We start from the raw sequence: 15,703 nt of genomic DNA, 5'->3' as shown, positions 1-15,703 counted from the left end.
CTATTTGCCTGGATGAGTGCAGCTCCAACAACACTTGCGAAGCTTGACACCATCCAGGACAAAGCAACCCACTTGATTGGCACTGCATTCACTCCCTCCACCACCAATGCTCAGAAGCAGCAGCGTGTGCTATTTACAGGATACGCTGAAGAAATGTATCAATGCTCCTTAAACGGCACCTTTCAAACTCAGCAGATACACATGAACGCCACCACTTAGAGTTCCCTTCCAAACCACTCGCCATCTGAATTGGAAACCTATCACTGTTCCGACAGTGTCACTGGGTCAGAATTGTGGAATTCCCTCCCAATGGCATTGAGTCTAGCTATAGCAAGTGGACTGCAGTGGTTCAAGAAGGCAGTTCAACATCTTAAGGGCACCAGAAGTGGGCAATAAGTGCTGCCTAGCCACTGATGCTCCTCTCCCATGAGTAAAACCAAAGATCCCTAAAGGCAGAGAGGAAAGACTGATAATTGTTGTCTAAATGTTGCCATCTGCACTTACTAGTTGACTGGCATTTCAGGACAAAATAATTTCTAAAGGGTTGGCTTTTTTTTTAATTGCAGTATTCTTTAAATGGATCTGTTCCAGAGAGAGGAGTGAAGTCAGAAATACAAAATGGAATAGCTGACACTGGCTATAACAGGTATGGCAACTATGGTCACTATTAATATTGGTAAGGATACCCTGAAATGTTGAAAATATGAAACCACAAAATGTTGGAGCCATAATGTGCTGGCAATGTCATTCAGACATAGTTGGGTTAATGGCATGGGGATGTATCCTCCTTACAAATGAGTTACAAGCAGAAGGACATCTTTTTTGGTTGTTCAGTCTAGCTTTGACATTCGGTAAATCATGGCTGATCTTTTTATGTTCCAAACCCTACATTGCTAAGTGTACCTGATTTTTAAATCCCTTGCCTAACTACCTCTGCCTTTTAAAAAAAAATGTTCACTGAACCACCTTTGCCATCTTCAGAAAGAAAATTCCTCCCATTTTGATCTCTATTCTAAAAGGGGAAAGCCTAATTTTAAAACAATGCCCCTTAGTTCTGGACTGGCCCACACGAAGAAACATCTTTTCCAAGTTCATCTTGTCAAGACTATTCAGTGTCTTTTATACTTGAATCAAATCACCCTTCCCTCTTCTAAACCCAAATGGAAAGAAGCCCAGTATGTCTGAACTATCCTCATAGGACACACACTCCTTTCAGATATCAAACTGGTAAACCTACTTCAAAGATGTGCAGGTTAGGGTGGACTGGTCATACTAAATTGCCTAGAGTGTCTAGGGATGTAGAATTGCAGGCATAGAGTAAGGGAGTAGGTTTGGATGGGCTGCTGTTTAGAGGGTCAATGTGGACTCAGTGGGATTCTTTCATGTTGTAGGGATTCTCTGATTCATCTCCAAGCATTTGCATCCATCCTTTTAAGAAGATCAGCTTTGCATACAGTATTCAAGATACAGTCTTAACGAGTACCCTGTATAACTGAACATAAGAGTAAGGATGTTGTTTTAATTTCTCATCCTAAAGGATAGTATCCCATGAGTCTTTGGGCTGTGTCTGCATGTTGACCTTTTGTAACGTGCACTAGATGTTCTGGCAAACTGAAGGAAAAGCCAGTCAGAAGTGCAAGATAAAATGTTCTCTCCGGTAGTCAAGTTAAATGAGCAGTGAACAACTTAATGAAGGTTCTGGTTCTTGTTAAATCATGCAAAAAGGTATCCCAACAAGGGGAAAAGTAGTGGAGGGGATCAACACAAATTTACAAATAGCTTTTGTGGTGAAAAGCTGGACAAAGTCAAGCTGGGTTGGAGTGGAAATAAAATAATGTTGAACAAACATTGTGAGGTGGTCAACCCCCAAAAAGGACATGGGTGCAGAACAAACTGCCAAACCTGGGCCTCATCCCTCTTCACCCCCGGGTCAAGGTCTGTTAAGGTAAAGAACTCCCATCTAAGCATATTACATATTCTCAAAATGGTGTATTTTGTATATGGGGCTGATAGAGTAGCAGAAATGAGACGGTGTGAATGCGTTTTAGTGGAGAGTTTATGGTGTGTATGGATGGACTAGTTCAGCTGCTGTAATGCAGAGGGCCAGAGAGATGAGTTGAAAAGTGCGGTGCTGGAAAAGCGCAGCCAGTCAGGCTGCATCCAAGGAGCAAGAGAGTTAACGTTTTGAGCATAAGCCCTTCATCAGGCCAGAGAGGAGAGGTCTACAAACTGGGGCCTGTGTGAGATTGCTCATCACTATTAGGCTTTCATTTGTTGCATTCCTGTACCCACCCATCAAATTGAATCAACAAGTTTGGAAAGCTTGTTTACATTTGAGCCAATGATAAAATGCCTCAACCCATTTGTCGGAGTTGAACTCTGACCTGGTCATAGGATTCAAAGGACTATTTTCTGATGTACCACAATTCCCAAGAACGGATTCTTTTCTAACCTGCTGCATGCGATATCAAAATTGGTAAAACCAATGTGGTCTATATTAATTTTCACTCTGCAAATGCAATTAAAATTGCAAACACTGTACTGGGTTTGTTTCTGGGAAGGTAGAATTAAAAAGTGGTGAATCTGTATTCAACTCTGGTATCTTGCACAGGTTTTGAGTTTGTAATAAAACTAAAAGGGATGGTGGAAGACGTGAGAGAGAAAATACAAAAATGGTACCAAAACTGAAATTCTAGCCATTGAGAGAGATTCAACAGGGCTTTCCCCTTTTAGAAAAGAGAAGATTTTAAGCCGACCTCAGAAGTCTCTAAATTAGTGGATTGATCGGTTGGATAGATTTGAGATCCAATGATTGGAAACTAGAGTACATGAGAGAAAATGATTTAGATGATAAAATGTTGATGTAAATTTAAATGGGATAAAGTAGCAAAGTTAGCACAGGCTGGTTGATTCTCCAGGCTTGTTTCTCTACTGTATATTGTATGTCATTCTACATGCAGTGTTTTGAACGGCAATGAAGAATCTGTGATCTTAAATAATGATGACTCCAGACAGAGAATTTCTGAAGTAGCAAACTGGGCAGACCGATACCTGGATAGCGGTGTCTCCACATCTCAGGACATTGTCGATTATTCCTCGGATGATTACAACAGTGATGGAAGCGATGATTCTCATGAAACGATGCACTACAGTTACTCATATGTGGCCTCGGATACTGAGGTGAGCTGATCTGTTCTGTTCAAAACTTTCTTTTGAGTTTCAGGCGTTCTGGAGTGTTTATTCCACCCCCCCCCCCCCCCCCCCCACCCCCAAATGGAGATGGCTAATTCAGTAGATTTCAAAAGTTTCAAGAATGAGTTTCTGCAATTATCGTTTGAACCTCAAAATCTGAACTGTAGAAATTTCCAATGTTGCATAGTTGTTCCTTTCCACAATGGATTCCATGGGGAATTTTTAAAAAAAACTTTCTCTCCTTTGCACTTTCCCACTGCCGTATGTCATGTTTACTTTGCTTTCTGTCGTAAGGAAGCTAAACTGTCCTGCCCAAAGGTTTGTGGGTCTTGATTTTAATTTTCACAGCTCACATGGTCATCTTGGTGGAATGTTGCTGGTGTATGCTGCTGATAAATGTAGAAAATTTTGAGCTGTGGTTTTATCACCAGGATCTGCTAAATTTAACAAGTGTGCAAATCAGTCAGCAATTTGTGAATTGTCATCAGTTGATTGACAGTTTCATTGTTGTTGATCTGTCATTCCATTTTTTTGGAAATGTCATCTCACATCTCCCTGTTAAAGTGTTTCATGAAGTTGCAGTAAATGAAGATTTTGAATGTAAACTTCTTTTCTGCTTTTTGTTTTCTTTCTCAATTCAGTCTTTTTCTGCACCTGGTTTACCCTAGTAGTCTTGCCTTTGGACCTTTCTCAGCACTTCCCCCTGTTTATAGCTCAATCCTTAACTCAGAAAGACACTCTTCACCCCATTAATCATCAAGGCCACAGCAGCTTTGTCTCCCTTATGATCTTTCACTTTGTGATTACAGGATGAAAAATAAATTCTGCTGAAGGGCGAGGAAGTAATATCTAACTGGACAGTGAGATGCCTCACGCCAGGAAATGAACAATTCAGCATTTGTTTAGTGATTTCATACAAAAACTTTCTCTCGTAACAATCAGTTGCAAAAATCTGATGTCTCCAGTCACACAACACAGATACCACAGCTTGGCACTTCTTTAGAAAAACTCTGAAGAGTTGCTAGGTGTTGTAAATTCATTTTTTTTCTTAGGAATCTATCTGATTTGTAGATTTAAGTTTGTCAAAAAATACTGCCATGTTAATGCTAATGGTCTGATGATTAGTTGATTTCAGGGAACTGATTATTTCTGTGGTTAGATTATTTCTAAACAGTGGAACATGTAGGCTATGAGAGCAAATGATTGATTGTTACTATCAGGCAGAGTTTCAACATTGTATACAGGCAGCACACAGTCCCTTTTTTTTTTTCAAAGGTACATATAGCACAAACACCTCCTAACCAACCAATTTGATTTAAATGTTATTCTGACATTTGCCTGCTTCCAGGTAACTGAGTATGAATTTACTATTCTAAATTGATATAAAATTATCAGAGGCCAAATCCAGCAACTCCAAATCATTGAATAGTGTAATGTTATCCATGTAAATTGGTTCTGCAAACGAAGGATTCTCTTCCAGCTGCGTCAAACTTGTGGTTACTTTGTATTTGTGGGTCTACCTATAATGAGGTCTTTATTGTTTCCAGGTAAATGGTGAGGGGCACAAAGGGTTGGCGAATTCCATTTTAAGTAAGCTGTATTGACTTTTTCATAAACTTCAAATCTAATTATACAACTACGTTTGGGACCTTGTTCCCAATTAAATATTGAAGATCAAAGCCATTATGTTTTGACTTGTGCCACAAATATGTTCCTTACCCACCCCATACAATCACCGCCACCCCTAAAACACTCATCCTAAAACCCTCATCATTTGTTTGAATCTCTCCATAGCCTTGTCCATTCATATCCCTCTCTCCTCCTCCAGAGCCATAACCCTCTGAGACTGACGTTCTTCAATTCCATCCCTTCAAAACCTACAGTTTTCGGTATTCCATCATCGGCTCCTGTCCCTTCAGCTAGCCAAGATGTAAGATCTAGACGTTCTTCTAACCCTCCATCTCCTCCCCTCCCTCCCTTCCACCACCCTCTTTTTGAGGTGCTTCTTAAACCATATCACTTTGATAAAACATTTGATCACCAGCCTTAATATCATTTTAATGTAGATCAGTGTCAAACGTTTGATATAATTCACTTGCTGTTTTAGCGCACAAAGGTTGTAGACACCGAATCATAGAAGCCCTACAGTGTGGAAACAGGCCATTTGGTCCAACAAGTCAACACCGACCCTCCAAAGTATCCCACCCAGACCTAGTCCTCTACCCTATTACTTTACATTTCCCATGACTAATGCACCAAACCTATACATCGCTGGACACTATGGGCAATTTAGCACTGCCAGTTCACCTAACCTGCACCACTTTAGACAGTGGGAGGAAACTGGAGCACCCAGAGGAAACCCACGCAGACAAGGGGAGAATGTGCGAAAGTCGCCCAAAGCTGGAATCCAACCTGTAGCTGTGAGTCAGTGCTGCTAACCACTGAGCCACTGTGCAGATATGTTACTGAACATGTCAGGCTAGAGTCAGGAATAAACCAATAAGATGACTCTGGGACAAGAATCAGCCAGGAAAACCGTGGGATTCATGTAATACAGAGCAAAGGAAAAGTGACCTTATGGGAAGTGAATATAAAATGTTCTTTTAATGTTTGTAATAATCTCTCTTCTTGGTGTTGTGTGGACCAGGACAGTTAAATGTTTATCTGGCTGTTTCTTTTAGATGCCGGAGTTTAAGTCTGAGGTGGATGGACTGCCCGGGACGTGGAAACCATCACGGCCTGTTAGCCGTTCCAGTTCTATAGCATCGTCAAGGAGACGTCTGCCAGCATTCACCTCCAAGGTAACTTCCCAACGATGACCGATGAGAAGACACCCTCTATCAGCCCTTGCCCATGCACAATATCTATACCTTGAGCATCGCGACATTTTACCCCCTCGGCACCTTCCCAACCTAGCCAGAACCGTGAGACCAGAGAGGTGAAAGGTTGAGATTTAAAAACTGAGACCAATTGGGAGAGAAAGAGAGATGTTCCACTCTGAGCCCCTTAGGTCAGAGGGCCAATTCCCATTTTTTTTTCTCCCCTAGATTAACTCCTGGGACACGCCAATTCTAATCTTTGAATTGGGCAAACAAGACATTCCCAAAATGTATGGGAAGTCAACATTATGATGGAAACGGCATTGTAAATCCAGGTTTTACTTTGGGAGAAGGGGGTGATACATTTGTATTGGGTTTGCAGCTTATAAATGTTTACATCAATTAAATGGTAATGAATTTTAATCCATTTTGTTGACTGTGGTGCCAGCTATCAATTCCTAGAGACCCAAAATGTTCTGCTTTTAAACCTCTATCAATAAGAGCATGTTAATTTGTCTGTGATCATTCAAACTATGATGTACCAATCTGCAATGTGAAGTATTTTTATATGTAATTTATTTGATTTGTATTAAATTGAGGATACTGTTATTCTAGGCTTATAAGCAGCTGTTAATCTAGCCCTTTCTGTAAGAGTTGCAGACTTGTGTTAAGTTTGCTTTTTGTTGAGGCACTCTGCTTAACTGAGAATTCACAATGAAAACTGGTGAAGAGGTGAACTTTACTTAAAAATGAAGGTCTCTCAAATTCCAGGCTGGCTGCATTTGGCTATTGAACAGAACTTTGAGTTTTCTTTTTGTTCCTGCGACAGCATAATGGAAACCATAAGCTTAACTTGTAACACCTTCTAGTTTGATTTCCACAGTCTTCTGATGGATCTGTATTTGATAATTGCACCTCACTCATTATCACCCTGTGGAGTGATGGCCTACAAGGGATGGCCTCCTATGTTAGCAGCCATTGGGAGAGGGACAGATTGGAACAGCCTGAGACTCACTAACCAGTTCCAGGTTGATGCTTTGGTGCATGTACTTAATGTATAAGTAATACTTGAATATTTCTGGGAATGCAGCAATTCTGTGCTTTCATGTTGATGGGCAATATTCAAACTAGGTCGGCAATTTGAATGTGCCCAAATTAAGAAGTGTGGTAAATCTTCTCTTGAATAGAAAGGTGACTGCATGGTAAACCAGCAGGCAGAACTGGTTAGACACTCGATGCCAACAATATGTGGTGTAAGTGTTTGCTCAACCTTTCCCCAAGTGTGTGTTGATCCAGGCAGTAGATAATTGTTTATCTTGGGAAAGGGTCAGGGTTGATCCATTTTAGTGCTGATTTAGGGGTGCTGACCAGGATATTCTAATTGCTCTCTGTCTCTCCCCACTCCTGATATGGAAACTTCAGGTTGTGGATGTTGGCGGGTCATGGCTTTTATTACTGCTTTGACTGAATGACTGACGCTTACTTGTGACAAGCCTCCAAAGTAACAGCACTCTAAGGTACAAGAGGGTGTATGATGAATGTGGGGCTGTGCCTTAGGTGGGAGGAGAAAGTTGTCAAAGAAAGCTACGTGTTTATATTGCCAGTTAGAAAGACAGCTGATTAGGAGAAGATGGCCATTAGTTAACCACTAAACTTCCTTAATTGAGGGTGGGTTGAGCCTTGTTGTCCAGAACCTAATTGGTGAAGTGGCAGGAAGAGGTTTTCACACAGAGGGTGGTGAAGGCTGGTACAATTGCAACATTTTAAAAGACCTCTGAATGGGTATATGAATAGGAAGGGTTTGGAGGGATATGGGCCGGGTGCTGGCAAGTGGGACTAGATTGGGTTGGGATATCTGGTCGGCATGGACGGGGTGGACCGAAGGGTCTGTTTCCATGCTGTACATCTCTATGACTCTAAGTGACTCTTGGCTCAACTGGTCCAATATCTTCCCCCTTTTACCACTCTGACCATCTCTAAGGAGGGGAGAAAATTCCCCGTGTACAAAATCACTTATTCATTTCCAGACTGTTAACCTTTGGGAGTTCCTGGGAACATTTTTACTACATTTAAATACAAGTTGTTGTATATGCGTGATGTATGACACTACCTTTTTGTCATGTAAAATTAACTGAGCAGATCATCCTGCTACTGATGCATCTGCCTGTATCCCTGCACGTGCACCATAACACACAACCTGTGACACATCCATATTTCATCCCCCACACAAAGTCAGGGGATCATGATCAATTGGAGAAATTAACAGACCAGCAGTTAATTGTGTTGGATTCCTTACCTAATCTCTGACATTCTCATTGAAATTTTAGCTTCCTTTTTTTTAATAGAGGTAATTCAGTGATTGAGTTCAGTTGAATCGAATTCTGATATTAGTTATTCTGATGAATCAGGACTATAAACTTCGCAAAAGGAATACTAAAAAGAATTTAGATTTGTGCATTTTTATCAAAGAATGTGTTGTTTGTCTTTTCAGAACACGGGTAATGCAGTAGAGAACTCCAAACCCGATGGCCCACTCTACAGACTTGTCCTTGCTGGGGATGCTGGTTCGGGGAAATCCAGCTTTTTATTGCGTCTGTGTATGAATGAGTTTAAAGGGCATATTCCTACCACCTTAGGTAAGAGATTTATCTTTTGTAATGCCTGATTTTGTTGTTTTAATGTGACTGTTTTAAGTGAACTGCCTTGCATTCTCGAACCTTTTTTGTTTGAAAGCAACAGTCCAGGTATTTACTCAACTGGTGTTGGAACAGAGGCAATAGGGGTGAGCCACCAATACCAAACACATTTTTATTTACTAGAGTGTGTTCCAGGATGCATTGAGGTTTGGAGATGTTATTAAGGGGAGAAAATTAGAGGAAGTGGTAAAGGCAAGTATAGTTACAAAGTTTGATCGGGTACATGGATAGGAAAGGTGTAGAGGGATATGAGCCCAGCATAGGCAAATGAGACTAGTTAAGGTTAGGAAACCAGGTTGGTATGGATGAGTTGGGCCAAAGAGTCATACAGCACAGAAACAGACCCTAAGTTCAGTCACTGAAGGATTGCAAAACCAGCAGTTGTAGGTCGCAAGGTTGGTTAAACCTTTTTTGGGTAGGATAGTTTAGTTCACCAGCACTGTGCTAGGAATGCAGCAGGACATGAGTTAAAATCGCACTACAGTACTTCTGAGAATTGAGTTTATATGTCTTTAAATAGGAATAATAGAAACTCCTCAGTAAAAGTAACAATCAGTTTCTCATTATTGTCATGGAAACCCTAACTGCATTGGGAAAGGAAACCTTCTGTCTTTGCCTGCCTTATGTGGGACTCCAGTCCCACAGCAACTCTTAATGCTTCACTCTAACTACTCCACTGTATCAACTGTTACGAACTGTTGCTGAGCAAGTACCCTCATCACTGTTTTGAGGGTGACTGTTGATGTCCAACAAATGTTGGCCAAGGCTGGCTGGTGATGCCCACTTCCTAAGAATGAATACACTTTGCATGGATGGAGTGCAAAGAAGGGCTTATGCCCGAAATGTCGATTCTCCTGTTCCCTGGATGCTGCCTGACCTGCGCTTTTCCAGCAACACATTTTCAGCTGCAACCAAGGTACACCAAACCTGTCCCTGGAATGGTGGGATTGTCCTGTAAAGAGAGATAATGGCCTGTACTCTCTGAAGAAGAATTCCTGAAGAAGGGCTCATGCCCGAAACGTCGATTCTCCTGCTCCTTGGATGCTGCCTGACCTGCTGCGCTTTTCCAGCAACACATTTTCAGCTCTGTATTCTCTTGGGCTTTGAAGAATGAGGTGGTCTCGTTGAACCCTACAAAATAATACTTAAAATGGGTAGATAGGGTAAATGTGGTTGAGTTAGTGTTTCGAACCTGCTGGGACCATTTAAAAATAAGAGTGCCATTTAAGACTGAGATTAGGAGAATATATTTTAAACTGAGGGAGGTGAATTTTTGGAATTCTGCTTTTAAAGAGATGTTAAAATTCAGTCTGTGTATATTTAAAATAGAAACTAATACATTTCTGACTTTGATCAGCCATGATCATTTAAATGAGCGAAATACCTGCTACAAATCTATGTTCCACTTGTAAAACTGTGCGCCCAATTATATGGACCATATTAATAATATTGTCTTATGCATCTTTTTAGTAACTGTTTTCTGCTTTTCTTTCAAAAGATCTAATCCCAATGTTGAATATTATCTTCTGGTGGAGGGTCACTGGACTCCTTATTACCTCCGCTTTCTCTCAACAGATGCTGTCAGACCTGCTGAGCTTTTTCCAGCAATTTTTGTTTTAGTTTCGGTTTCTGATTTTTCCAGCATGCATAGATTTTTATTTTAAAATACAATCTGTTTGTCTCTAGGAGTTGATTTTCAAATGAAGAAGTTATTGGTTGATGGTGAAAGTGCCACGTTACAGATTTGGGACACTGCTGGGCAGGAGAGGTAAAGGTGACTGTTTAAAGTGAGAAACTTAATGGCTTTTCTGAAATAAGTCTGAATTTAAATCTGCATCCTTGCCCACAATTATTATATTCTATTTTATAGCATTAGATGTTAATTGCACAGAGAATACTCACCGTAGCCATGTTTAAAGTGGTCCATCTGTGTATGCACTTATAGTTAATGCAGGGAAGTAATATCTTAGAGATGCAAAACCTTTGCTCTTGTACAAACATAAAGTAAGTGACAAAATACTTGTTCCACCAACGTGTTCCAAATTATAACACTCAAATCTCTATAGTAAGCTACCCAGCTGGAGGTTACAGATGGGGTTTAAAACTGCACCAGCCCTACTTTTCAGTGTGGAACCTGCTCTATTTCATTCCAATAAAATGAGTCACTGACTTTGTCAGGAATGATTGGTTGATTGTGGGTTTCTGCTGTGAAGGTAAAAAAATCATGTTTGAGTGTGATCTTTTTAATGGAGGAATTTGATTTTTGCTCAAACGTTTTGTTTTCCTTCGGAGAGGAATCTCGCACATATACTGTTCCCAGTAAATGAAGCCCTCTAATCTTTTTAACCAAGTTTGTTAGCCAGAGTTAAGAACCAGTCATACCACTTTTCATTCCATATTTTATCTTCTATTTTGTCACTCTCTTTAGCTTAGCAATTTAAAAAAAAACTTCATCTTTGTAATGATGCCTCTTGCTGTAGGTGAACAATATGGATGGATCCGTTTTGAGTCTGTACACTATGAAACCCATTTCCATATAGTTCAAATGCTTGTTAGTAAACCACGGCGTTTTTCTTCCTTTTTATTTTCTGTCAGGTTTCGCAGTATTGCCAAATCCTACTTCCGAAAAGCACATGGTGTGTTATTACTATACGACGTGACCTCTGAGACTAGTTTTCTTAATGTCAGAGAGTGGATTGATGAAATTAAGGTACATCTCTTGTTTGCTTAACAAAATTTTTCAACCTTTCCTACGGTTTTGTATTGGGCTGTTATGGCAGTGGGCATTTTCAAGTTTATAGTCATTCACTTAAGCCACTGCTGTGGTCTAGCTTCCTTTTGGATTACATTATCTGTTTGTAGTTGTAAAAGAAAAAGCAGCTGTAGAAAGCCATTTTGGACCCTCAAACCTGTCCCACTGTTAAGCATGTTCTTGGTGGATCTGTCTCTGGTTTGATTCTCCCTATCAAATTGCATGACCTCTCATTTTCTTACATTAAACTTCATATGTCAGTATTTTTGCCATTCACTCAATCTACTTATATCCCTTGCAGGTTCTTTGTCCCTCATTGCAAAATGCCTCCTCACCCGTCTCTTGTATCAGCAGCAAACTTGGATATATTATACCTCCAAATTATTAATATAAGTCACAAATATAAGTCAAAAGTCCATTAATAGAGGCCCAAGGACTGACCGATCTTGTGACACTCCCCTAGTTAGTATTTCCACCTGAGAAGACCATCACTTAATCCATGCTAATACATTACCCCTAATACTGTGAGCTCTGCCTTGTGTAGTAATCTTCTATGTGGTACCATTACTGAATGTCTTTTGGAAGTTCAAATGCATTACATCTTCTAGTTTTCCTTTATCAACTCTGCTTCTTCATATCTTAGAACTCAAGCCAGTTGGTTAAATATGATTTCACTTTCACTAGATAGAAATAGCAGGCCATTTAGAAGAGCTAATGCATTCTTAATGAATTATCATTTTTCCCAATGACAGATGGGCTAACTAGCCTATAGTTATCTGCTTTGTGTCTCTTCTTGAATACAGGCATCATGTTAGTGATTTTTGTGATCTGTTGGAACCCTCTGAGAATCTAGTGAGATCTGGAATATTCCAACCAGTGCCTTCACTGTCTCTGCAATCACTTGCTTTTAAATTCTTTTATCTCCAGGTTATCGGGTTCTGGTGATTTTTTTTTTTCTTTTTTTGTTTTGTTTTTGGTCTGCATTCAGCCCCATTTATTTGTCACACTGTTCTAATTGATTATTGTTACAAAAAGTTTTCCCTCCCTTGCCTATCTGATATCTTTGGGATTTTCACAATGTCTCCCACTGAAGACCGAAGCAGATAACCTAACCAATATTTTGCCATTTCTCTGTTCCCGATTAACACTCAGAACTCCAAGGATCCCACATTCTGGTTTAGCTGCTGTTGTGCCATCTTGTATGGCTCAAGACGCTCAAGGGAATTTGTTAGTTTGAATCATACAGTACAGAAGAAGTCCTTCAGCTCATCAAGTCTGTACTGCCAACTGTTATTTTTTTTTTGTAGACTTCAGTAACCTCCGACTTACCTTGTGTTTTTGTCACTTTGTACACCTTAGTTTTTGATGGGATAGTCGTCTTGACCAACTTTTGTTCACTACAGATGGTTCATGGTTCTTCTCCTTGTCCTCCTTTTTGACCAGGCAGCCTTTTTTTTTTTGCTGAGCAAACATCTGCCACTGATCCTTCATTGGCGTTCAGCTTCTTCTATTTTTCGAGCACGTTTTGTTCGTACTTCTGTAATTTGCCTTATTTAAGTTGAGGACCCTGGGTATCTGTGTTGCTCTCCATCAAACTGAAACACATCCCACCCCAACAGGATCCTTTTCTCTCTCTCTCATCTGTCTATGAATCCCACCCCGTTACTAGATCTAAAACAGGCTGTTCCTTTGTAGGTTCTGCGACATGTGACTCTAAGAATCAATCCCCCAACGCACTCTGTAAATGCATTTTTCCATGTTACCTTTACTTCATCTAGTCAATCACCCATGTCTGTTGTAGTGCTTCCCTATGATTCAAGTCCTTTGTTCATCCTGTAACTGTATAATTCTCTATTATTCTTCCAAAATGTTCAATGTCCTGAGATTATCTTATCTCTTCCTCTTTTGAATGGGGTGACTAGCAGATTACACAGTGTGGGTGCCAAGTGTGTGGTTTCTTCAGAACCTATAATGCTGAACTCTACAATGCTGAACTCTACTAGTGTAGAAGCAGCATAGTTCTGTGTATATAAACAGCATGTGCCACAGGGTAGAGTTGTCCAAGCAAAGCAATACAAATAGCGACAAATCAAACTGATTAGTGTATGGTGACAACAACCAGAGTTTCCTAAACTGTTCTCCAGATGGAAAATTGATTTCTCTTCCATGATTTTCTCTTTAACCTGGAGTTTGACATTTTAGGACCAATTCCTATTTTAAAAAATAAATCAATATTTGACCTTTTAAAGGAGAGTTGTGTATTTATATCATACTTTCAAGATCCTTAGGATATCCCAAAGTACTCGATAGTTAAATTTTGCAAATAAATTTCTTTTTTAAACCATTCTCCCTGCAAGATTAAACAGCACTGAAATAAATGGTCAGATAATCTCCTGTCAAATTGGTTTTGAGAAAGAAATTTTGTCCAGGTACTTCAAATTGTGCCATGAGATTAGTGCCAACACAAGACATTTAACATTTTCTGAAGGTGAATAGTAAAAATAAGAGTAATGAATCTGACTCTAACTAAAAGGGTTCCTTTGAGACAGGGGCATTGCAGAGGTACTAAATGAGTACTTTTGTATCTGCCCTTACCAACAATAAGATACTGTCAAAGTCATACTGAAGGTGGGGATGTGGAATAGTTGACATACTGGATGGGCTAAAATTTGAGTAGATTATTAGGTAGGCTGGAGGTATATAATGTTGATAAACCACCAAGAATTGATCAAAGTATGCTGACGGATGGAAACTATGAAGGGACTGGCACTTCCACACACTACTTTTACTGTATCCGTTGCTCCCAATACGGTCTCCTCTACATTGGGGGGTAGGACACTTACTTGTGGAACACTTCAGAGAACATCTCTGGGACATGCACAAAGCAACCCCATTGCCCCGTGGCTGAATGTTTTAAATCTCTTTCCCACTCCCCCAAGGAATGTAGGTGCTGGGCCACCTCTATCACCAAACCCTTACCACCCACTGCCTGGAGGGGCAACGTCTCCTCTTCCGTCTTGGGACCCTCCAATCACACGGGATCATTATGGATTTCACCAGTTTCCTCACTTCCCCTTCCCTCATTTTATCCCAGATTCAACCTTCCAACTGTGCACCACCCTCTTGACCTGTCCATCTCCCTTCCCATCTATCCGATCCACTTTCCTCTCCAACCTGTAACCTTCCTCTCCAACCTGTAACCTTCGCTCCCACCTTCATCTACCTAACACACTCCCCTCCCCTCTTTCCCCTCTCTCTTCCCCCGAACCCCCCCAAAGTCCCATTTATTTCTCAGCACCCTTGGCCCACAAGCCTCATTCCTGATAAAGGACTTTAGCCTGCTCCATGGATACTGCCTGACCGGCTATGCTTTTCCAGCGCCACACTCTCGACACTGGATTAAGAAAAAGCCAGCCTGAACCTGTTAAAGGCAAATTGTATATGACTAATTTGCTTAAGCTATATTACCTCATCAGTCCTTTCAAAACAACTTATGTTTACGTAGACTTCCAAAAAGGTGTTTTGAGAAATCTTATTTAATGAGGTTGCCTGCAGCTTTAAATCCTGGTGAATAAAAGGGCTGAAGAACAGCAACGTGACTAAGTTTGTGTTTGGGCTGGAGGCTTCTGAAGTGGTTGGTACATGAATTACTGTTTCTCTTAATATAACAGCAACTTGGTCTCGTATGCACGTTCACAATTGTAAAATTTATAGATGACATTAAACTTGTATCTCGTGAACTGAGAGAAGGTTGATGAGCACTTTTCAGGGAACATAGACTGAAATTTGGTGTATGGCAATGCAACCGAATGAATTTTGTAGAGTGGGTGAACAGGGGCAACACAATAAAAGGTGCCCTTCTAAACACGATGGAGCAGAGGCCTGGAGTACATGTGCACAAATTATTGAAGATAGGGCAAGTTAAGAAATAAATGAGAGAAAGTGAGGGCTGCAGATGCTGGAGATCCGAGCTGAAAATGTGTTGCTGGAAAAGCGCAGCAGGTCAGGCAGCATCCAAGGAACAGGAGAATCGACGTTTCGGGCATAAGCCCTTCTTCAGGGATGAGGAAAGTGTGTCCAGCAGGCTAAGATAAAAGGTAGGGAGGAGGGACTTGGGGGAGGGGCTTTGGAAATGTGATAGGTGGAGGGAGGTCAAGGTGAGGGTGATAGGCCAGAGTGGGGTGGGGGCGGAGAGGTCAGGAAGATGATTGCAGGTTAGGAAGGCAGTGCTGAGTTCGAGGGAT

At 40.7% G+C, this 15,703-nt stretch overlaps 1 protein-coding gene across 3 annotated transcripts in view; it reads left to right on the top strand.

Moving 5' to 3' along the window:
• Positions 1-15,703, top strand: part of rasef2 (RAS and EF-hand domain containing 2) — an 82,555-nt gene that overhangs the window by 59,982 nt on the left and 6,870 nt on the right. For 2 of the 3 annotated variants that reach the window (XM_043677575.2, XM_087981169.1), the window contains exons 9-14: positions 567-646; positions 2,961-3,180; positions 5,874-5,993; positions 8,503-8,647; positions 10,394-10,475; positions 11,303-11,417. In XM_043677575.2, the coding sequence (XP_043533510.1) occupies positions 567-646; positions 2,961-3,180; positions 5,874-5,993; positions 8,503-8,647; positions 10,394-10,475; positions 11,303-11,417 (762 nt within the window). Of the gene's footprint in view, positions 1-566; positions 647-2,960; positions 3,181-5,873; positions 5,994-8,502; positions 8,648-10,393; positions 10,482-11,302; positions 11,418-15,703 lie in introns of all 3 variants that reach the window. The other variant, XR_015753736.1, reaches the window with a different exon arrangement.

Source organism: Chiloscyllium plagiosum, unplaced genomic scaffold (genome assembly GCF_037043375.1).
Source record: "Chiloscyllium plagiosum isolate Xiang-an unplaced genomic scaffold, Cpla_swu_hap1 HiC_scaffold_39, whole genome shotgun sequence".
NCBI lineage: Eukaryota > Metazoa > Chordata > Chondrichthyes > Orectolobiformes > Hemiscylliidae > Chiloscyllium > Chiloscyllium plagiosum.
The sequence above is the reverse complement of the archived record's forward strand: the minus strand, read 5'-3'. Positions and strand labels throughout refer to the sequence as shown.